This window comes from Tetrao urogallus (genome assembly GCF_951394365.1).
Source record: "Tetrao urogallus genome assembly, chromosome: 4".
Taxonomy (NCBI): Eukaryota; Metazoa; Chordata; class Aves; order Galliformes; family Phasianidae; genus Tetrao; species Tetrao urogallus.
Genome location: NC_136817.1, coordinates 5,921,989 through 5,945,243, shown reverse-complemented (window position 1 = coordinate 5,945,243; position 23,255 = coordinate 5,921,989). Strand labels below are relative to the sequence as shown.

Genomic DNA, 23,255 nt, shown 5'->3' with positions numbered 1-23,255 from the left:
TGGCTTTTGCTGGAAAGGCAGAAGATTCATAGCCCTTAATCAAGGTGGACTGAGTGAAACTCATGCTTTTCAAACATCCATCTGGGTAAAAAGATCACAGTCAGGTATGGGATAAAGACTGAATCTTATTCATACCCCCCAGTTACAGTTGAAAATCCAGCTTAGAGTAGAAACTTGCAGAAGGGAAAGCCCTGTTCTGCAACCTAAGGACTTCTCAAGAGAACTGCAGAAATGTTTTTGGTAGTACTGCTTGTTCAGGTGTTGTCCTTTGCTTTTACTTGAAAGCAACTTCTTTCTGTTTCAGAAGCCAAGATACTGACTGTGAAGGAGGTAGTTGCATAGTTCCACAGTTCCATGACTTTTCTGAGGTTGGGCTGCTGGGAGCTAATAAAGTATGATGATGTTTGAGAAATGAGAAATACAAGACATGCATAGGGTAAATTAGAGCGTGGAATCAAGATGTGGCCACGACTTAGCTCCTTTCTGATCAGGAAGTCGTTTCCGTGGCTCTCAATTTGCAAGGCCAAGGATTGTATGCGAAGTGTGTGTGTATGTGTTTTGAAAGCTTTGTGTAGATGTGCACATTTTGAATTGTTGTCCCTTTTACTATTTTTTTCCTGGCAAAATAATGTGCACAGTTGTGTTTGTGGGACTACAGCTTTGGAGTGTTTGGAGTGAAACAGGTGGCAGACTAAGGAGACGCAGCACAAAGATAAAATTGGTTTTGAACCTGAGCACTGAATGGATTTGGTGCTAGCACCGTGGTGTGGTGCAGTGCACGTTTGTGTGGGGCATGCACATTTCAGCCACATTTACTGGAAGTGAAATACTTTCTTAAACGTAGGAGAGCCCAAGAAAAGGGGTGAAGAAGCGTCGACCAGTTAAATGTCAGAAAATGTTTGTTTAAAATGCTTATATAATACTCTGTATTACTGCTACATTTATGTAAGTTTAAATCGTAGTGTTGTTTCATTTGAGATAAACCTCAATCTGTTTTGCATTTTCAAATATGAAGTAACACGTTTTCTTTTCGTAGGTTATAAAGCAGCTAAATGGAGTCTGAGCAGCTGTTTCATAGAGGCTACTATCGAAACAGTTACAACAGCATAACCAGTGCAAGCAGCGATGAGGAGCTTCTAGATGGAGCGGGTGTAATTATGGACTTTCAGACCTCTGAAGATGACAATCTGTTGGATGGTGATGCATCAATTGGTAAGTTAATGTTAATTTAACCTTAAAAACTCAATTCTTGGTCACTGGCTGGGTCTGAAGATTGTGTGTTAGTTCAACTGTTTTTTTCCTCTTATCACTCTGCTTTCAACGACCAGTGAGGTGAAGCTGAGAGGTTTCCATGGTTTTACTCAGAGCTGAGATTCATTTATATTATAGAAGTCTACATCAATTTTAACTGTTGTTGCTGAAGTGTAAGGCAAATTCAGCAGGAAGGTGGATTTTTGTAATGTTGTCAGACTACAGTTTTTTCAGGGCACTGATTGAAATCAGATGATTATGTGAGCTGAAAATGATTTACAAACACGTGATCTTACTGGTATTCCCATGTCTAGGTACTTTGATCTGTCTCTGTGGGCGTCTGTGTCCTGAGTGAGCTTGGAGCTCAAGCTCAAGCTTCAAGAAGCGACGGTGCTTCTTGCTTCAGTAAAGAACTGAGTTGCTTATATTGTGACTTCAGTGTGAAGACAGTTTACAGTCTGGCATATGGTGTTAACATAAAATTGGCAATAGTTAACCTTAATATGACAACCTGTAAACTGGTAATTCAGAAGCTGCTGCTAGAGTAGCTTGTATCTGCTCGCAGCGATAGCAGCAGCACTGCTGAAGAATATATGCCAGCAGATAATAATGCTCAACACTGCAGACACCCCAAACGGTCTTTACTTGTGAGCTGAGAGTCCTTTGTCTAAAGTAAGGTGAAAGACCAAAGCACTCAATTTTTAGCCTCCTAAAGGGGCTCTAAGCAATAGCACTGAAATGTGGCATTGTCAGCTAACGTCATTATTTGAGGAACAGAGTGGAATTTTCAGCAAGTGCAGGTGGTTCTATGTAAAAAGAAAATGTTATCACACGAGAGGTTAAACGTTCAAGAAAGATCTAGAGGTTGTTTACTTTTCCAGCAATGCATGGATACGTATGCTTTTTTCTACTTGGCAATCACAGTTTATAAAGAATACAAAGAAAAGGAACTTTTCTTCCATTAAGAACTTCAGTTCTCGTAATTTTGTTAGCTGTTTATTGTTCTTTTCCACAAATGCAAGCAAAATCTTCAAAGTCATTTTACACCATTGACATGGTTTCTTTTCTGCACATAGTATAAAACTGACTTTGACATACCTCTTTCTGAAATTATGTACACCCTGTTTTCCAAGTGAGTAATTACTGCGTTAAAAGACTCATTGTAATTTTTAGGTAAGGATTACATTTGCTCTCACATGATTCCATACAGAAGGGCACGTGAAATAATTGGTACCAATCATAAGAGCAAGCATGAGACACAGCTGGTTTCTTTGAAATAGCTCAATGTGCAGTTATCACTTATCTGCTTTTCTCCTATTTAATTGTAGTGAGGGCTGCAGACTCTTTGCCTGTTTTTCATATTAGTAATGTCGCTGAGAATGGGATATCTGACAACACAGAACCATGCTTTCTTTTCCTTTTTTTACTGATAACACATGAAGTTAATTCCGTTAATCTGTCAGGAACACAAGTAGCCATGCACTGTGTTTGCATGGGTAACTAGCTAATTAACAAGGTTCTTCCTTCCAGGACTTCAAAAGTCCCTGGCAGAAAACAGTGACAGAAGAGTTAACTGGAAGACTCTTGGGTTAAAGGGAGAGGGGGTTAAGGAAAAAAGAAAAAAAAGAGATGATCTTAGTTATTGGATGTGTGAGATGTGGGTGTTTGAAGTATCTTTTGTGTTCTACCTGTTCATCGCCATGGTGATTCTCCTTAGTGCAAATGTCATGCCTTGCCATTGATCCATAAGGTTTTTGATTATGAAATACAGTATACTGTGATGTTATTTTTTTAAGCATGATTATTGTCTATGATTTGTTACTTTTTTAACAGGTTTATTCTCTAAAATGGAAATTTGCTTCGTCCTTTTCTAGTTGAACAGTTCTATAGTGGTTTTTCAGTGTTGGTCTGGGCTTCCATTGTATTTAAGGTTTTACTTTGCTTCTTAGGTAAGGAACGTATTTTGTTTTACAACAGCTTTAATGACCTTTTATTCATTTCACTGTTGCATTTTTCAATCAGTTAAAGGATGTAGATACAGTTTTCACCAAGTCAGTGTCACACTCCAATGTTTTCTACATAGGAGAATATTTGTGCTTATTAGCCCATTAATAACTGTTACTTACAGCATTCCATATGCATGGGTGGCACCCTGGAAGGGAATATCAAGAAGAGCAGCCATACTGGGTAAAACCACAAGCTGACCTAGCTCAGCATTCTGTCTGAGAGATCCAGAGTACTTAAGGAGGAGTTACAGCAGGGTGTGTGAGTGCTCCTTCCTCTCTGAGTGCTTGTATAGCAGTCCTGTTTGGCTGTGGGCCTTTTATACCTAGTGGTGATTTCTATGTTTATAGTCCTTATCTGGGGATCTTTTTTCCACTGACTTCTTTTTGTGAAGTAGTTCTTAAGCATGCACACCATTCTTTGACAAGTTTCAACATCTTATGGAGAAAACCATCACCTTTCCTTTATTTTGTATGTAAATCTAGGTATAAATACTGCTGAAAAAAGCTGTAACTGCCAGAGTTTTGGCTTGGCTAGGCTCACAGAGGCTGTGCATTAACATGGACTGACACACAGGCTTCATCCTCGTACAGCCCAACTGCTTAAACTATTCTCTTTGTTTATAGTTGTAGCTGTGGAAAACCTTCTGCTGAGACACTGGGTTTTTAAGGGATGTTATGAAGCTGATTGGAATGAAATTGATGTTGATAGGAAATGTTTGATATGAAACTAGAACAAGGTGACCTGGAAGTAGGACGTCTTGATTGTCTTGATTGCTAAATACTTGCACTGAGGCTTGTTATCTGTTGGCACAGGGATTAGTGCATGGATGGCATAGTGCTGTCCCTGTGAAAGGTGGCAGTCCTATTTTAAGGGGACAGAGAGAAAAGAATCATCAATTAAACCTCCTTGTCTCCCAGAAAAAGAACCGCGTTAGAGCAGTCATTTAATTGGAGCAGAGCTATGAACAGTGTACTGATCACCTCTGAAATATCCCAACCAGTTGTAGCTAATTTATTTTTTTTTTCTGTGCGCAGTGTATTCTTGTTAGAAAAAATTTGTTGTCCTTGCCTTCTCTTTATAGTGCCCTTGATCCTCCAATGTTGTAGCTCTTATTAGAGAAAATGGTTAAAAATAAGTTACAACTGTTTTCCATTGCTACTTACTTCCTTCCCTCCTGTCTTACTTCTATTCTAGGTTTTGGTTTGCTTAGCTGGACCTTGCAGTTATCTCACGGTTTGAATCATTTTTATTGCCTTTTTCTGTACCTTCTCCAGTATCTTTAAGGAAGAGATCAGAACTTCCCAGAGCTTTTGGAAGATAAACATGTTGTGGAAATAAAGTGGAAGGTCTTCCATTTTATTCCGACTTCTACTGGGCGTTGAGTTCGTAATTTCATGAAATTCAAGTATGCCTGGCATAGTGCAGTATTCTTTTTAACAGAACTGGTGTTGATACTGCATCTGTGTTCATACGGCTTATGTATGCATGGAGAAGATTTGGAGAAGTCCCACTGCTTTTTCACCTTTGCATTGTTTTCTTATCTTTGCTTATCCTGCAGAGGAAAAGAACCAAAAAAGATAAGAAATAGCTAATAGCTAAGAAACTCAGAAAATGAAAGCAGCTTGTTCTTATGTATACAGAAAATAGCATGCTTTCATTTCAAAATCTTCCTTGCATGATTAGTACACTAAAACATGATATTTTTTACTGGGGATGTAATGCTGACCAATGTAAAACAACAGAACAAACAAAAATAAAAGTCTCGTGGCTGATAGCTCCATGTAGTCTGATAACAAAGGTTTTCTTCCACAGTCACTGGGGCATAGATCATGAACGGTGTGATGGACAAACATGGAAAGAAGTGTAAGGAAATCTGAGGAGAGCAGTCTTTTATTTTGGGTGCAGATGTCAAAGTAGTTTTTAGGGACTAAAGGCCTATTTTTTGTACATTTTATTTTTGGTGTTACGTGTTAATGCTGCACCGTGTCTTCCTTATTTGACCTTTTTAAAATCTGTTTCTTTCTTCTACTGTAACGTTTTGTCTGGCGGCGGGGAGCCTTTGCTCGTATTTCACTGCCGTGCAGTGAAGTTCAGCTGTCCTAAGAGGGGAGTCAGTATTAGATTTCATTACACAATGTGTTGCAGCTGTATGACCTGTTTTACTGCATTGTTTGCTCTTTGGGTTTGACTGCAATTGGCTTCTGTGTCTGACCAATGACAAAAAGCACCACTGGATATTATACCAGGCTGTAAAAGGTAATTCAGGTACCTGTGATTGGCCAATGAAGAAGCAAGCCTGTTCGGCTCAATCCTGGAATAAAGTGTTCTCTGTTATTGAATTCTGCTTGCAGTCTTTTCACCCAGCAAATTCGTAGGAAACAAATAAAAATGAAAAAACCAAAGTCAAACTAGGAAGACACGCGATTTTCTTTCTGTGTAATAAAATGCAAATAGAATAAAAGCTGGAATGTATTACCATTAAACACATTCCTCTGGGCTTCCTTGACTCCTGTTTTGTTGAAGCACCACCTGCCTTTAAGAACATAGCAGGAGATGTTATAAATTAGTTTACATTTGCATTACGTTTAGCATCAAATGTTCCTGCCCTAGTTTGTCTCTCGTTGAGGCTTTTGATGAGGTAGCAATGGAAACAATAACGGTCTTGTGTACTGTGGCTTGATACAGAGCTGGGCAGCCTTTTGCCAATACTGTTGTGATAGAGCGCTGGTTTCATAATGAATGAAATAAGTTTGGGTCTTTGTAATTTGGAGAAAAAAGAAATAGAAAAATGACTGTCTGATTTGAAAGCGTATGCAACTGAACCTTTTCTTTCTATTTTTCCTTCCTTGAGATCGTACCTTTAAGTTATTTTACCCTGGATCTGTCTGGGAACTGGGAGAAGGCATGTATTACCATTAAACAGGAAGTTTGTCCTTCTTGTGTTGTGTTTAGTTTTCCTCCTGCTGTCCTTGTATGACCCAGATAAGAAAGCTTCATGCTTTTGAACAGAACGAACACAGACTGAGGGGGCTGCAGGATCAACACACTGAGACAAGTTAGGTAAGAGGAGACATCAAGACAGCAGAGTGATTTGATCTGGGCTAGATTTGTCACGTAGATTGAGAAAAGGGTGAATATAAGAGGAAATCAGAAACAAGGGAAGAAAATGAAGCAGGAAGGAAAAAGAATGGGAAACCGTAGAGTTAGGGACATTGGGTGTATTTAGGTACTCTGTTAGTGGATGCTTTCACGTGTCCATGAATTGAGAATGTATATGGATTAAATTAATTTCAAAATGACTGGAATAGTAAGACAGCTCTTGTGTAGCATTTTCAAAGTAACATTATCTTTTAGCTGTTGAAGGAGCATTTGTTTTGAGTAATAAGGAAGAAAATGACAGCAGTCACCAAAATCTTACGTATAAGTCACAGTGACATTGTGGTGTAGGGGATGGAATAACAGATGCCATGGTAGTGGTTAGAAACGATGAGAACACGGGCTGCCGGGAACCGAGAAGGGAAAATGACTGTTCTGCTTGAACACTGCACAGAGAACTGTGGCAGCTAATCTACTAGCAGGGACCTTGGAAGAGCTTTTTCAAATTCATATTAGATAGGGTCTAAAAAATTTTTGAAGCAAGCACAAAGTTGCATCAGTTCTACATTATTTTCCCCTATATCTGAAGTTTATCAAATACAACTTCCAGCTGGCCGCACCTTCTGTCCTTAGCAATTTCGTCTGAATTGTAGACTTGTGTGGAAGTACTGCCTGTGCCTCAGGGCAGTGAACAAGCTCAGGTTCACAGGCTGGCTGTTGCTCTGCTGTAGTGTGTTCTTGTTGTCAGTGCAGAGGCCTTTGGTAGCAATAATCTTCCAGACATCAAATGAGTTATTTGTAACCCTTATTTCATATTTTCTCCGACGTGGAGTTTAACTGCAATCAACATACTGTAAATGCACTGGCAGCTCGTTCTGTAAGGGTTCTTTTTTCAGATTACAAACGCTGTCGCCGTAGTTTTCCTGCTGCGAATGACTTTTTTATTAGAGCCCTGTAAAAGGATTACTGACTCCTAGTTACTGTTGAGGTACGGAGCTGAGAAGCGCAAAGATCGCGTTTTTAGATCAGCATGGAGTCGAGAGGAGCCTTGTCTCTGACAAGTCTGGGGTCTCCCGTGTACCAGCGGTGCTACCAGTGGGACAGTAGTGCTGGAGCCGCGCTCCTCCCGAGCGGCGGGAAGCGTCCCGCCGCGTGCAGCACCTGCGGCCTCAGGTAACGGGCGGCGGCGGCGGCGCTTCTCGCTGACGTCAGGCGGGCGGGGCTCGGCCGGCCGCTGCGCCGAGGCGGCGGCGGTAGGCTGGGCTCGGCCGACATGGCGGCGGGGCCGCGCTGAGCGCACGGGCGGCCCTTCCGTCGGCGGGCGGGAGCAGCTCCTCGCCTCCATGGACGCCTCTTCCGACCCGTACTTGCCCTACGATGGCGGAGGAGACGGCATTCCGCTCCGGGAGCTGCATAAAAGAGGTACGGGGCCCCAGGCTGAGCGCGGCGGGTTCCGGTCGCTGCCGGGGGAGGCACTTGGTCCAGCGGGAGCCGGCGCTGCACGGAGGGCGCGGCCCCGCGTTCGGCCGCTCGGCACGGCCATCTCGTCGCGCAGAGCGGAGCTGCGGCCGCAGCGCGTCGAGTCGTCTGTCCCGGGCCCTCCGGCAGCCGAAACGCAGCGCTTGTCTTTGCCTCTGAGGCTGCCCTGCGTGCTCGTAAGCTCGACTCGCCGCGGGTTGCGCAGACGGTGCTGAGCTCTTACGGAACCGGAGCCTGTGGCCGTTCCTCACGCTGTTGCTTGGCCAGGAAGCCGATTAGCAGCAAGCCGGGGTTAGCAGTGCGGAGAGAAATCCTCTTCTGTTGCCTTTTGTTCCTTACTGCGCATTTCCAGCGGAACGCGTTTCCGAAATGTTTGGCATTGTAGAGGGGAGAAATTGCGCTAAGGCTGACTTGTAGTTATACCTTCAAATTCAATTCAAACTGCAGAGCACATCATCACACATCGAACCTCTGCAGATTGTAGTTTGATGTTTATTGAAATGTCATCTGGCATCTTAATAGCACCTAGCTTCCAAATAGTCTACACATTCTCTAATGAAAACAGCTGGGGCCACACCAAATGTTCACACCTCTGTGCCACAAGAGCACTGCCCCTTGTGACATGTCACTTCTTGCAGCTTCATTGAGTTTTCTTACAGCTTGCATTTCTAATATTCCAATACAGTTTTTCAACCTCACTGGTGCTCTTCTTTTATTTGCTGTGGCCAACTTAGAGGAAAACCAAACAGAACTCCATAATGTCATTATGGCCATAATTCTTGAAAATCTGAATTTGTCCAGTGCACGTGACTCAAAAGAAAATTGATTCTCCACACCTTACAGTGTGTGCAACAGATTACATTAAAACCTGCTTGTACTTCCTGCTATTCTATAGTAACACAGTAATCCTTGTTACTGTCATTTAGCTGCCAAAACAAAGCTTAAAATGCCAACAATAAAACCATGAACTTAAACCTTTTTTATATTATCTTACAATCTGGAATGGACCACTACCAAGGTGTTTTTCCTTGCTTATCTCTGAGTGTTGAGTAAGAAGCTAGGAGAAAATGGGCAGATATTTACAGAGAACAAGCCTAGTTGTTCAAGCATGTGGAATTTTTTCCTTTATTCACGTCCTGACAGTACTTAAGTCCTGCAGAGTAACGTTCGTGTCTTGCAAAACTGCTTTGTAACAGCAAAGTATTTGTTGCACTAATTGATTGCAGCGGCTCAGCCCACAGTGCTGCGCCTCTACCGTGGTGAAATGAATGTTTAACTCATTAGAGGACTTGAAGATTTAATTAACAGACTTTACTAACATTTGATGAAGTGAAATGTTAGATATGATTACATCTGACCCATTGATTTCATTAGGAAGATAGTTTTGTTTTCTTAGTGCAAATATGCCATGAAAGATAAAATAATGAAGATTCTTAGAATATATATTGATTAGTTGTTGATCTTTCCCTTGAAGGGCAAGTAGTAAATGGGAGAGGATGAAAAAAAGTAACTACATATAGAACAGTAGAATGGCCTGGGTTGAAAAGATTCACAATGCTCATTTAGTTCCAACCTCCTGCTATGTGCAGGGTCACCAACCAGCAGACCAGGCTGCCCAGAGCCACATCCAGCCTGGCCTTAAATGCCTGCAGGGATGGGGCACCCACAGCCTCCTTGGGCAACCTGTTCCAGAGCATCACCACCCTCTGTGTGAAAAACTTCCTCCTAATATCCAACCTAAACCTCCCCTGTCTCAGTTTGAAACCATTCCCTCTTGTTCTATCACTATCCACCCTCATAAACAGCCATTCCCTCTCCTGTGTATACGCTCCCTTCAAGCACTGGAAGGCCACAACGAGGTCTCCCTGGAGCCTTCTCTTCCCCAAGCTAAACAAGCCCAGTTCCCTCAACCTTTCCTCATAGGAGAGCTGCTCCAGCCCTCTGATCATCTCAGTGCCCTCCTCTGGACCCGCTGCAAGAGCTCCACATCCTTCCTGTGCTGGGGGCCCCAGGCCAGGATGCAGCGCTGCAAATGGGGCCTCACAAGATATTACTGGATACTTTTTATCTAGACTACTCTCTTTAACTTGCTCTGTCTTGATACTTTAGGTAGTACTGAGTGCATCAGTCTAGACCTCATTACCCGCTGTGGTGTACTGAAATGTAACTGCAGCAACTCAATTCTAGTTTAGTATTCTATAGTTAAAAGTGCTGTTTATCTCCTTAGAAAGCATTTTGCAGTCCTGACTTGGGTTTGCATAGATGAGAATTAGCTGATATACACATTTTCAGAAGAATTTGTAATATAAGCCATTTACTGTAATATATTTTATATAAATATGTTTTTTCTTTACGTTACTCAGTTTTTTTTCCCCTTGGGTGTAGTTTTGTTATTCTTCCTAGCTGAACCCATTTGATGGTGTCCAGTTATCAACATCTTGCTTATCTTCCAGCCATTCATGCACATGTTAGATTTCATCCCCTTTTATTTTTCCCTTTTTCCCCCCTCCTAAATAAACGTTCACTTCACCATCCTTTAAATGTTTGAAACATGAACAATAGCAGTGCATTCCTAGCAGCCAGGCTGTCAGTAGTAAAACTGGAATTCCAGCAATCTTGGGGGTTGTTAACCCACTTGTATTTGTTATGTAGACCTAAACACGTTTTTGATTTTGGAAATCCTTATTCCAGATGAATGAAAAGCTATGCTGTTAATAATTAGCAATTGGGCTGCTAGCCTTTTTAAGATATTAAAACATGCACGTGAAGAGCAGCATACTGAATTACATTGTTTTACTAATCTTTCTGTCAGACAAAACGACTCGCAATAAACTTCATTGGTTGCGCACTGAAGGTCCAATCACCACTGCATGGAAGCTGGGGTCACAATATCCCACAGCTCACAGCATGCCATGAGCTGTGGGGAAATCTTAGCCATGTTCTGGTGTCTGGAAAGCTAATGAGGAAATCAATGTTATGCTCTTCTTAGGCCTGAGCGTGCCCTGACTTGAAATAATTGTATTAGCCCGATTCCTGTTTTTGTTGCATCCTGTCTCTCCCTACCAAAAGAATATCTAAGTAGCTCTTTACGTACATGTGGCAGCATTTAGGAATCTGATTATCTAGATTTTGGTTGCCTTGACTTTGTTACCTTAGATGCTACATTGTTATGCTTTGCTAATGTTTGCTGTACCGAACTTCACATATTTTCATGCTTTTTTTTCTCCTTCCTGTGCTGTCCTTCTCATTTTTAATCAGTAAAATCAACTGCATAAGGATCCCTATAATACTTCACTTGTGCACCTAAAGTCACACATGTAAAGTCACTATTTGTTACAACACGGGCTGTACTCTCTGCGTAATTCAAGACAAAAGCAATCTCTAATAATAAAGCTTTTTTGTTCTTCCTGTTTCTAAGAAACGAGAACTGATTCTTCTACTTGAAGTAAAAGCTTGTGTAATCAAAGAATACCAGGATGTTATAATTACAAAATAAAGAAGACAGTTAAGCAAAGCAGACTATAATAACAAAAGAGAATAAATAGAAGGCTTACCCCTATGCTGGGCTCACTCACAAAACACCAGCAGAGGCGATCCTTAGAAAAGATCTTTCCCCCGTGGTAGCCAGCTCTTAAACAGGAGAGGTGCAGCCAGGCTCCACCCCTTCCTGCAGCACAGGTGAATTGCCTTCAGCTGTGCTCCTCTGGCTGACTCAGTGCTCGCCTCAGGTGATCCATCAGAGCTTCAGGCCTGACTCAGCAGTTCCCATACAAAGCTAAAGCTATTTGTATTTTTTAACATGTCCTACATAAGGAGCACTATTTTACCACCTTGCCTTTTTCTCAGATTCTCCTGTGCTTGCAGTGCATCCAGGTATACAGAACTCTCTGCTTCACTCTGAGGTGCCCCCATACAACTTTCCTAGCTCCTACTTTTTAAAGACTTTTTTAAACTCGATTTTCTTTTCTCCCAGAAGGAATGAGAGGAGAGGATTGTTGCTCCCCACTTTGTAAAGCATTTTGAGTATTTTCCTTGTTCTTTAAATCTTGTTCAGAGTTTTCCTGATTTCCAGGTATTTTAGATTTGTAGCTGATTTTTTTTTCTTCAGCTGCTGTATTGTAGTCATTTTGTATGAATATTGGTTGTAAAGCAGAGAGCAGTTTGTAGCTGGTGAAACAGGTGATTTGATGCAGTTTAGGAAATCAACCTAAAGAGGCTGAAAATGTGTTAACTGTGCAATGGGTAAAGTATTACTTGTTTACAGAGACTTTATGGTCATTGGCTATCCGTGGTAGTGAATGATATGCTCTGGCATAGAATCGTAGACTTGCTTAGGTTGGAAAAGACCTTAAAGATCATCGAGTCCAACCACAACCTGACCATGCTGCCCTAACTCTAACAGCCCTCTGCTGAATCATGTCCCTGAGCACCACATCCAAACGGTTCTTAAACACATCCAGGGATGGTGACTCAACCACCTCCCTGGGGAGCCCATTCCAGTGCTTAACAACCCGTTCTGTAAAGGAGTGTTTCCTGATATCCAACCTAAACCTCCCCTGGAACTCAAGCTGTCACCAGTGAGAAGAGACCAACCCCACTTTCCCTCTAATCACCCTTCAGATATTGGAAGAGAGCAATAATGTCTTCCCTCAGCCTCCTTTTCCCCAGACTGAACAGCCCCAGTTCCTTCAGTCTCTCCTCGCAGGCCATATTCTCCAAGCCCTTCACCAGCCCTGTTGCCCTTCTCTGGACCTGCAGCAGCACCTCCGTGTCCTTTCTGTACTCAGGTGCCCAAAACTGAACACAACACTCAAAGCGAGGCCTCACCAGTGCCGAGTACAGGGCACGATGACTTCCCTGGTCCTGCTCACCACTCCATTCCTGATCCAAGCCAGGATGCCGTTGGCCTTCTTGGCCACCTGGGCACACTGCTGGCTCATATTCAGCCCACTGTCCAGCAGTACACCAAGGTCCCTTTCCATCAAGCAGCTTTCCAGCTATTCTTCCCGAAGCCTGTAGGGTTGCCTAGGGTTGTTGTGGCCAAAATGCAGGACCTGACACTTGACACTGTTGAAACTCCCACAGTTTACCTTGGCCCATTGATCTGGTTTATCCAGGTCCCTCTGTGGTGCCTTTCTCCCCTCAGGCAGATCAACACTCCCTCCCAACTTGGTGTAATCTGTGAATTTACTGAGAGTGCACTCAATCCCCACATCAAGATGGTTAATAAAGATGTTAAATAGAAGCAGCCCCAGCACCAAGCCCTGGGGGACACCACTCATGACCGGCCACCAACTGTATTTAACTCCACTCACGTGGACTCTTTGGGCCTGGCCATCCAGCTGGTGTTTCACCCAGCGGAGCATACTGTGCTTCTCATCATGGAATTTAGTAGTTATTTTCTGGTCTGGAAAAGACAATAATGCTTAATGCCTTTTCTTGAGTGATTACTGACAAATTTAAATAAATTGCCAGTAGTTTCTTTTTTTTTCTCCTTTCACTGAAAGCCTTCTATTTTGAAGTCTGAATACTGATACAGAAAGCAGCTCAGGCACTGCGACGTACCTTGTGCATACAAATCTTCTTTGTAATGAGTGTAAACAATCCTTATGGTGTACATTGCACTCAGGACTCTTCCCTGCCTCCATTCCCCTTGCTGCCTAATGCCCAAGGACACGGGTGAACCAAAGCCTTGGATTAGTATCTGGCTTCTGGAAAGATGCAGCCCCTGCTGATTTTAGCACTCAGCAGGTTTGTATGGGCATGTCAAGGAGGGCTTATTCCAGCTTCTGGTGTAAACTGATGAGCTTCATTTTCACTCACAGCAGTGCATTTTTTTTCCCTCCTTTCTCACTGCTGAAAGTAAAACAAATAGAACACATTGCATGGACGTCAGCCAGGCGGACTGCAGCTGAGCAGAGTACTGTGTAGTTGTGCATCTTCTGGAGCAAGGGTAGTGTGAGCTGCAGCAAACTAGTGAATTCTTATTGTGGGTGTTAGCATTCAGTAGATTATAGAGAAACACCTTGGAGAAATTGAGTCCTATACTTGCTCTGACATTGGTTCCATTATCACGGAATTCCCAGTGTTGGAAGGGACCTCTGAAGGCCGTGTATCCCAACTCCCCTGCAATGCACAGGATCAGCACAGCTACATCAGACTGCCCAGGGCTTTATCCAGCCTCACCTCATCACTGGGCAACCTGTTCCAGTGCCTCAACACTCACTGTAAAAGACAAAAATCCTTCTATCTAACCTGAATCTATTGACATTGTTTATCTGTTGTGTTCACACTCCTGAAACCTTCTTAAACAGTCATCTTTGGGGATTCTGGGCTCTGTGAAACAGATATTGCTGTATACTGGCTGGATATTAATATTGATGTAGGAGTTCTGAATTGTTTCCAGCAGAAAGACATAATTAAAATTTAACAAGACCCCAAGGATCCGTTCGTGTATTTCGGTGTAACTGGTCTGATAGTTTGCTGCTGTGGAAGAGTGAGCCTGTTCACCATTCCCCATCTCTTCTCTCTCTCTGTTCTTGGCTGAAAGCACAGTACCTCGACTCTAGGTCTGTGTAAAGGCAGAGTACGCTTTTGCTGCTTAGTTGCATCAGCGTTTTAGGTTGTTTTTTTGTGCAGACTCATGGTGTGACAGAGCTGATCCAGGGGTGAGAGTGGAAGTTCTCCACTCCCAAAAGTGGGAGGTAGAAATGGGGTGGACAAGATTGGTTCAGCCTTGCTGCATTGCTGTGTCCTGAGAGATGTTTCATTTCAGAAAATGCTCCAAGCTGATTCAAGCTGAGTATTTTGTGATATGCATTCAGAAGATGCAGATCATATGCTGTATTCATGATAAAGTTCTGGTCTCTGGCTTGCCAGCCACCCTCTTGAACCTATTCATGTCCAGGTTCCGGTCTCTGTGGAAGCTGTGTACATTTCTTCTATAGACAATGTTGGGTAATTGTTTGGATAAGCAAGCACATGGTTCAGAACCTCATAAAAGTCTATTGTGCACTGTTTGATTACCCAGGAAACAGTACCTTTAAAAACAGTTTCCAGGTTGGGTCTTGGAAGATTTTTTTGATGTGTTGAAAAATCCTAATGCCACCAAGAGGCTGAGCCCATCTGAGCTGACAGTAGCGCTGGCCAACTTGTGATTTCATCTTTAAGAATAGACATTATTGTGGTGTACCGTTTGCATTGGCCAAATTATTTTGTTTGTGGTCAAACAAGTGAGAGTAACCACTCTTTAAGTCATTGTTGTCTGTTTTAACCTCAATATAAATGTTCTCCTTATAGCATTTCCTGCTGTGGAAGCACTCAGGGTGGGGGAATGAAAGCCATGCGATGTTCAGACAGGTATCCAGAAGAAAATTATACTTGGAGTCTGTAAACGTACCCAGGAACTCAAAATATACCATACCATCTGCAGTATACCAAAAGATACTGCAGAAATGCTGACATATGTAAGCTTAAAAAGACAAAAGCTTTTGGTCCTCTTTGGAGGAAGGAGAAATTCTCTACAGTCCTCGTGCTCTTTTTAGTCTGATCACCGAAAGAAATACTACTGGGGGGTTTTGCTGTGCAAGCTGGCTGTAAAGGAATTAGGATGATAAATTGGCAGAAGACATTTTCTATTTACAGAATTTTCAACTTTTCATGACTGAGGTCTGTTCTGTGAGTTGCCTGGAATGAGGAAAAAAAAAAAACCAACCTATTTGCTTGACTTGCTCTCATTTTCTAGCTGCATTCACATGATCTGTTGATAATACTTAGGTTTAATTCAGATGTGTAGGAGAGTGATGAACAACAGTATGAATACGGAGAAATAACTAGCAACTAGAGGCGCTATCAACTTCACCTGCTATCTGATTTTGTTCCCTTAGTCAATTTTTCCTCCAGTAGTTCATAAACAGAAATAAATTTCAAGTTAAACGTGTCAGAGCCACTCATTTTTTCAGCTGGTTCTACTGAAATTTCTCAGGAGTCTGCACACAAAGTGGAACAATAATTTGACCTTAATACATTAATTTCTATTTAAACGACATGAAAGATGAAGTTGCTAATGGGAAAATTTAACCTACAGTTGAATGACAAAAAAACCCCACAACAACTAAATGAAATAGCACACACGTATTACAGGAAGTGTGTTAATTACTTGCACAGCAATTTTGTACGCCGTGTCATGAACATTACAGTACTCCAGTTTATTACAGAATTTTTGTCTTTCCTCTGCCACAGGGACTCATTATACAATGACAAATGGAGGAAGCATCAACAGTTCAACACATTTACTGGATCTTCTGGATGAACCAATTCCTGGAGTAGGAACGTACGATGACTTCCATACCATTGACTGGGTTCGAGAGAAGTGCAAAGACAGAGAAAGGCACAGACGGGTACATGAGATCAATAACAGTACTTGGAAGACATGTTTATTTGGGTGCTAGAGTTGAGGTCTGGGTTAGTAATGGACATAAATATAGGCAGACTTTACATTTGTAAGTATGTATACCAACTAGAACGACCCTCGTACTATAAATAAAGCTCTGATTCACTGATCCCTGCAATCTTGCAACAGCATTGTGACTCGAAAAGGAAGCAGTAATTTAACTGAGTGGGAATAGTCGTGCTCTGCCTCCCTCCTCTCCACGTCCCATTCCCCAGCACAGTTTCACAGTACTGTTTTGCTTGCAGTGGTTGTATACTTAAGGCTGTTTTCCACCGTACATGAATTTGCAGTAGTCTGACAGTGCTTGTGGTGATACCTGTACCGTACAAGTGTGTCTGTGCTACTGCTGTGTAGTGCTGGGGTTGTTTTGACTGTGAAAAGTGAAAATTCTCATATCTAAAAGCACTTATGAGCATGTATATGTTTAACAAAAAAAGGTGGACCCAATATAGGGGATGTTCTTTCCACCCTCCCATCCCCAAACTTCATTTCTTTATCAAGTCTTCTAAGTTGAGGCCATTCACCTTCCTCAGTGTTCTCTGCTACGAGTTCTTTCATGAACTGGGCTCTGGCTGTATTACTGTTGGACAAGATGGCATCAGTCATTTAACAGACTTGTTTAGTAATCTTTGGGAAGAAATACACTGTTTGGAGCCTGACTGCAAAACTTTTGGAATGCTTACATTAAATTGCCCGAAAAGCAAAACTAAATTTGGAGATGAAATCTCTCCTGAAATATTTTTAGCTGATCAAAATGAATAGTTAAAAACGAGTCATAATTGCAGGGAGGAGTCAGGAAAGAGACTTTTTCGCATTCAATACTCTGTGGTTATTCTGCTTTCTTTGAGAACATCCATTTTTAGCTTTCTGGAAGCAAGTGTAGGGTGAATGCAGTGCTTTTACTCCGTTGTGATTGAAAAAAAAATCTTAACACCAGTCCAAAAAGCAAAGCATCCTCACTTCCACTGTCTGTAGTTTTTTTTGGGGGGAGTGGAAGATCCTTGGGCAATGGATCTGTGCACACATGTACTGTGATTGAATGGTTTTTTTTTTTTTTTTTTTTAAGTAAGGTGCTTTCTGTGCAATGCTTTGCTCCATAATTTCATTTCTAAATGTGTTTGTGCCACAGATGTGTTTGTTAATATCTAGTGGATATGCAAGGGGATAGAATGATAGGAGTCACCAAATCATGGCGACACAGATCACATCTGGGAATAGGTGATGTGAAGTCTCACAGCTATTACTTGTTTTAACATCTGAGACCAGACAAGTTGGACAGAATTTACAGTTTACAGGATTTACAGTTACAGAACTACTAGGAAATTTATAAATATGCCCTGAATGGCAGGAGAATGTGTAGCCCTGCAACCAGGGATGTAAGAGAGGGCAGGATGTATTTTGAAAGACGTGCTGCTGCAGAAAGCTGATTTGGGGGAGGAGATTCTGAAAATAAATGCATTTCTTTTAGGGATGGTAATTCTTGTCTGGATTTCCTTGCTTACTATTGTGCTTTCTTCTTATTATTTTCATTGTATATTTTTCTTTCTCACTCCCTTTGTTTGTGGCACGTACTTTGTCTCTTCCTTAACAGTATGGAAAATCCTAAGACATTTGGATAATCGTAACAACAAGCTAAGGACAACTTTCAGCTAGATGCATAACATATTTATACTTTTGTTTTCTCACATTATTGGGAAAAAAACCCACAACTAAGTGTAATGATTTCTCTCTGCAGATTAACAGCAAGAAGAAGGAATCAGCATGGGAGATGACAAAGAGTTTGTATGATGCTTGGTCAGGATGGCTCGTAGTCACGCTTACTGGCTTGGCATCAGGTAATTAAAAAACAAAAAGTATTTCTTTATTTTACTCTTCCTTTGTGTGTTATCTACCAACTTTGTCAAAAGCTGGCTGAGGCTTGCTCTTTAATTTCATGAGGGAAAGAAAACAGTGGCTGTCTTGATTTATAGTTAAAAGCATTTTACAGGAAGGATTTACTAATGAAATAGGAAACAAAACCTTTTTCCACTGAATTTATTTTAGGGGTGAGTTCTACAGCTATGATTGTTTGCTAATTTGTGGCCTCACTGTGTTGCCACGCTGCTTTCCATCGTCGTGGTTTGGAGTGACCAAAATGTGCAGGAGTAAGAGGCTGCAAACTTTTGGCCCAGTTTTTCCAAACAGGTGTTTTCAAACAGAACTGTTAGATTAAATCCTAGGAGGATTTGATCATATTGCATAACACGGATACACTTATTAAGAAGGCATAGTAAGTATATAATTACTTCTTAACATACATACATAACCACTTTCACAAATCACACATAGGTTAATGTATATGCAAAGTGTGTATACACCTCTGAATATACAAACTGGGAGTGTATAATTATCGGAAATTGCTTATGTTAATCTGGGTGACAAAGTGCTGTGGTTTTGTGTGGCCTAGGTCTTGTTTTTCTTTTTTCTCTTCCTCCTGCTCCAAAGCTGCAGTGCATATTAAAATGACTACTGTGCTTCTGTGCACCAAAGCTAGCAAATTCTGTCCATGGACATTCCTCAGTTCTTTTCAGTCTCAGTTGTTTTCTCTTGTATGTGTCCAGTGAGTCATAAGTAGGATAGCCTTGATTTCACTCATGGAGAATTCTTATGTTTGTATTTCAGACGATAGAATTTAAATTCTATTGAAACATTGTATTAGAATTTGTTTTGCCCAGAATCTCAAACTGAGGGTCTCTGGAAACTAGTAAATATAGATGAGTAAATCAGGAGGAAATGTTTCTGGAACTCAGACTGGTGCTGGAACAGCTGCCCAGAGAGGCTGTGGATGCCCCATCCATCCCTGGAGTTGTTCAAGGCCAGGTCGGATGGGGCCCTGGGCAGCCTGGGCTGGTATTAAATGGGGAGGTTGGTGGCCCTGCGTGTGGCAGGGGTTGGAGATTCATCATCCTTGAGGTCCCTTCCAACTCTAGCTGTTCTGTGATTTTACACAAGTAAGCTCAGGGGCTGACACTTGACGGCTATTTCTGGTAGTGATTAATACCTTAAAATAGGAAAGTACAGCTAATTAACAGTTGTACAGGTTCACAAAAAGAGATGACTTCAGATTTTTTCAATATACTGTTGCCACATGGAAGTGTTTTGGTTTTTTTCTTTCCTTTCAATAAGGTTGTTAACTACTTCTTAAAGAACCCTTAGAAGCAATTTCCTACCTGATACCTTTTTGAGGGCTCTTCAGTAGGTTTTCAGCATATAGTTGCCACACAGAATCCCTCTTAAGCTTTGAGTTGGAGAGCTACTTTTTTCTTTACTGCTTATTACCTGCAGTAGGAATTTTACATGTTCATTCACCCTGAGACATTTATATGGTATTTACTTACGATGTTCTAACACTTAGAACATACTTACGATGTTCTAACAACAACTATTGTTGGCATGGTAAGAATTATTTGTTTAAAATATCTTGTTCTGTACAAACTGTACTCTAATAGCTAAGGAGTCCTTTGAAGCCTGACCAGTTGTTTGTCAGAAGGAGCTTTATGGTTTTTGTCAGAAAACAATGAGAGTCCTCTTTTGACTCTTAACTCATCTGTTATAGTGGACTACTGGAGAAGTATAGCTTGGGTAAAAGAAGAGGGAAAAGGAAAAGGGTGGGGAAGATACATTATTTCTTCTGGACCCCCCAAATATGACACCTGGGCATGCTGGAAGGAGTCCAGCAGAAGGCCATAGAGATGGGGAAGGAGCTGGAATGCCTCCCTGTGAAGAGAGACTGCTCTGGGTGGCCCTGCTGGAGCTAGGGTTGGAGCAGATAGACCCACAGGGCCCTGCCCCCTGCAGCCATCCTGCAGGTGTGCGATTCTGTGATTATCCTGAGACATAAGCAAGATATTAGATTCTTATCTAGTTATTATTGGATTATTTTTATTATCTTATATTATTAGATATTAGATTAGATAATACTAATCTCGCTGTATTGCTGATATAATATTGTTCTGGAAATCAGTGACGTTTTAAACGTTTCTTTCTTCAGATATCTTGTAATTTCAGTTTACAGGAATTAATGTCTAACTGTTTCTACAACAGGGGCGCTGGCAGGATTAATTGACATTGCTGCTGACTGGATGACTGACTTGAAGGAAGGCATTTGCCTTAGTGCTTTGTGGTTTAACCATGAACAATGTTGCTGGGGTTCAAATGAGACCACGTTTGAAGAGAGAGATAAATGTCCACAGTGGAAAACTTGGGCAGAACTAATAATTGGGCAAGCAGAAGTAAGTATATACTTGTTCTGTGGAATCACTGCTCAACAGCTCTACTGACTACAGAAAAGAACAGCTAGGGAAATAAATTGGGGATTGGGTTCTACTCAGCTTTCAGCATTTTAATTAATTAATTAGTTATACTCTAATAAGTGAGTCTTTTACACACTGCAAGAGGACTTGGAGCGTTGCAGATGTAAGAAAGTTACAAGGAGAGTATAGAGCTGTTAATAACATGAGAATTTTTGCTCACGATCATACGAAGCAAAAAAAAAAAATGAAAGAAATTCAGCTTCACGTCCTTAAATAACAATGAATGTTGTTTTTTTTCTTCTCTCTAAACCAATTCTTAATATGGAAGACATTCTTGGTATTCAGTAGATTTTTTCATAAAATGAAGTGTGAGAACACTTTTTAACTCATATAATCTAGTCTTTGCTGTGCTTTCCAGACAAAGCCAACATTCTGGTGGCTTGGTAATAATTACTGTCCCTTGAAATGTGTACACGCAAGTACATTACAAGAAGAGTACTTCTCTGCTGTCTTAAGTAGTGACTTTGTTCCTACACCAGATCTGTATTCTTACATTTTTGGGTTTTTCTTCTTGTTTTTAGGGTCCAGGTTCATACATAATGAACTACATAATGTACATTTTCTGGGCTTTGAGCTTTGCCTTCTTAGCGGTTTGTCTGGTGAAGGTGTTTGCTCCATATGCTTGTGGCTCGGGGATACCTGAGGTGAGCTCTAATTAATAATTACATTATAGATGTTTCATAGAAATGTGGAAATTCCTGGTGCCCAACAGGACCAGAAAAAGAAGCAAGATGGTGGCCCGTGTGAAATACTTCCAATATTGAAATTTAAATGAAGTTATCTTACTAACTGTTGCTGAAAAAAGAGCTCTGAAAGTATTGAGTTCATAGGTTTTCCTCCACATCTCTAATCCATGCCCTGCAGTAATAAGAGAATAGGAGTTCATTAATGGAATACGGGTCCTAAGAGACAGCAATTGATGTTCTACTGCACTCACTTTAGTCTTCTAAAATAGCACGGACAATCAGACCATCAGCTAACAGGGAAACTCATTAAATAAGCCTAGAAACTCATTCTTTCCACATTTGCTCTCTGCAGCTGTACACAGAATGTGATGAGAAGTCGAGGGGACAGAAGAAAATTTTGGACAGTCACGCTTTTCCCGTCAGTCTATAAATATTTCTTCATGTATTTGTACTGTGGAAATGGAGGGACAAATCTTGCCTTTATATTAAGCTTGGAGTAGTTCGATGCCATTACTCTACATAAGATTGCACCCCAAATTGATCTCCAAGCTTAGCTAACCTTCAGTTTCAAGAAACAGCTGGCCACTGTTTTGCGTAGATCCCATTTACACACGCACTGTTCTTTGTTTTGGTAACTAAGTTATTTTCTGTACAGAATCACAGCATGGTTTGAGTTGGAAGGGATCTTTAAGATCATCTAGTTCCACCCCACCTTCTCTAGGCAAGGACACCTCCCACTAGACCGAGTTGCTCACAGCCCCATCCAGCCTGGCCTTGAATGCTTCCAGGGATTGGGCACCCACAGCCTCCTTGGGCAACCAGTTCCAGTGTCTCACCTCCCTCACAGTAAAGAATTCCTTCCTAATATGTAATCTAAATCTGCCATCTTCCAATTTAAAGCCAGCTCCCCTCGTCCTTTCACTACCTGCCCTTATAAAAAGTCCTCCCAAGTTTTCCTGTAGACCCCTTCAGGTACCAGGAAGCTGCTATGAGGTCTCCTCGAAGCTTTTACTTCTGCAGCCTGTCCCCATAGCAGAGGTGCTCCAGCCCTCTGACCATGTTTGTAGCCCTCCTTTGGACCTGCTCCAACAGCTCCACATATTTCTTGTGTTGGGGGCTCCACAACTGGACAGAATACTCCAAGTGGGGTCTCACAAGACCAGTGTAGACAGACAGAACCACCTCCCTGCACCTGCTGGTCACACTTCTCTCGATGCAACCCAGGATGTGGTTGGCCTTCTGGGCAGCAAGCGCACGCTGCTGGCTCGTATTGAATCTCTGATCAATCAGCACTTCCAAATCCTTCTGCCCAGGGCTCCTCTCAAGCCATTCTTCGCACAACCTGTATCAGTGCTTGGGATTGCCCTGACCCAGGCGCAGGACTTCACACGTGGCCTTGTTGAACTTCATGAGGATGGCATGGGCCAACCTCTTAAGCCTGTCCAGGTCATGTATGGGTGTGTATTGCAGTTTAATGACATAACGCTTCTAGGCAAATTCATGTCCATGGAAATGGATGTGTACTTTTTAGAGAAAAAGGCTGATTTCTCTGTTTTTAAGTCATTGTTAATTTTATGTTCAGCAAGGAAATAGGGGGAAAAACTGAAAGGGGATAAATTGGTACAAGGGTTGTTAGTCAACAATAGAAGATCATGAGTTATGATGTCATGAAGTGTTAGCAGATGTGTTTTTCCTTCAGGAGTTTTCTGGCTTTTACTTAGAATTTACATAAGAAACTAATGAATGCAGTTTTAGAAGCTGCTGCAGATATCTTTTTACTACATATGATGATATTGATGTATGCCGTCACCTTATGTTTTACAGTTATTGGTGAATGTAAACCCTTTGGCAACCAGTTTGCTATCTGAGAATGCATATTGCAACATGTGACAGTTCTGCATTTGAAAGGGCTGTTTTTGGAGTTACTTGTCT

The 23,255-nt window shown here is 41.6% G+C and overlaps 1 protein-coding gene across 4 annotated transcripts in view; it reads left to right on the top strand.

Annotated features, from left to right (window-relative positions):
* Positions 1 to 1,052: 1,052 nt before the first annotated feature.
* The window catches only part of CLCN3 (chloride voltage-gated channel 3), a gene marked incomplete at both ends in the record, with an annotated part of 34,335 nt that continues 12,132 nt past the window's right edge, over positions 1,053 to 23,255 (top strand). For 3 of the 4 annotated variants that reach the window (XM_079534796.1, XM_079534799.1, XM_079534797.1), the window contains 5 exons: positions 1,053 to 1,212; positions 16,075 to 16,232; positions 18,021 to 18,120; positions 20,369 to 20,556; positions 21,159 to 21,281. In XM_079534796.1, coding sequence (XP_079390922.1) covers positions 1,053 to 1,212; positions 16,075 to 16,232; positions 18,021 to 18,120; positions 20,369 to 20,556; positions 21,159 to 21,281 — 729 coding nt within the window. Of the gene's footprint in view, positions 1,213 to 7,697; positions 7,777 to 16,074; positions 16,233 to 18,020; positions 18,121 to 20,368; positions 20,557 to 21,158; positions 21,282 to 23,255 lie in introns of those variants that run through there. The other variant, XM_079534798.1, reaches the window with a different exon arrangement.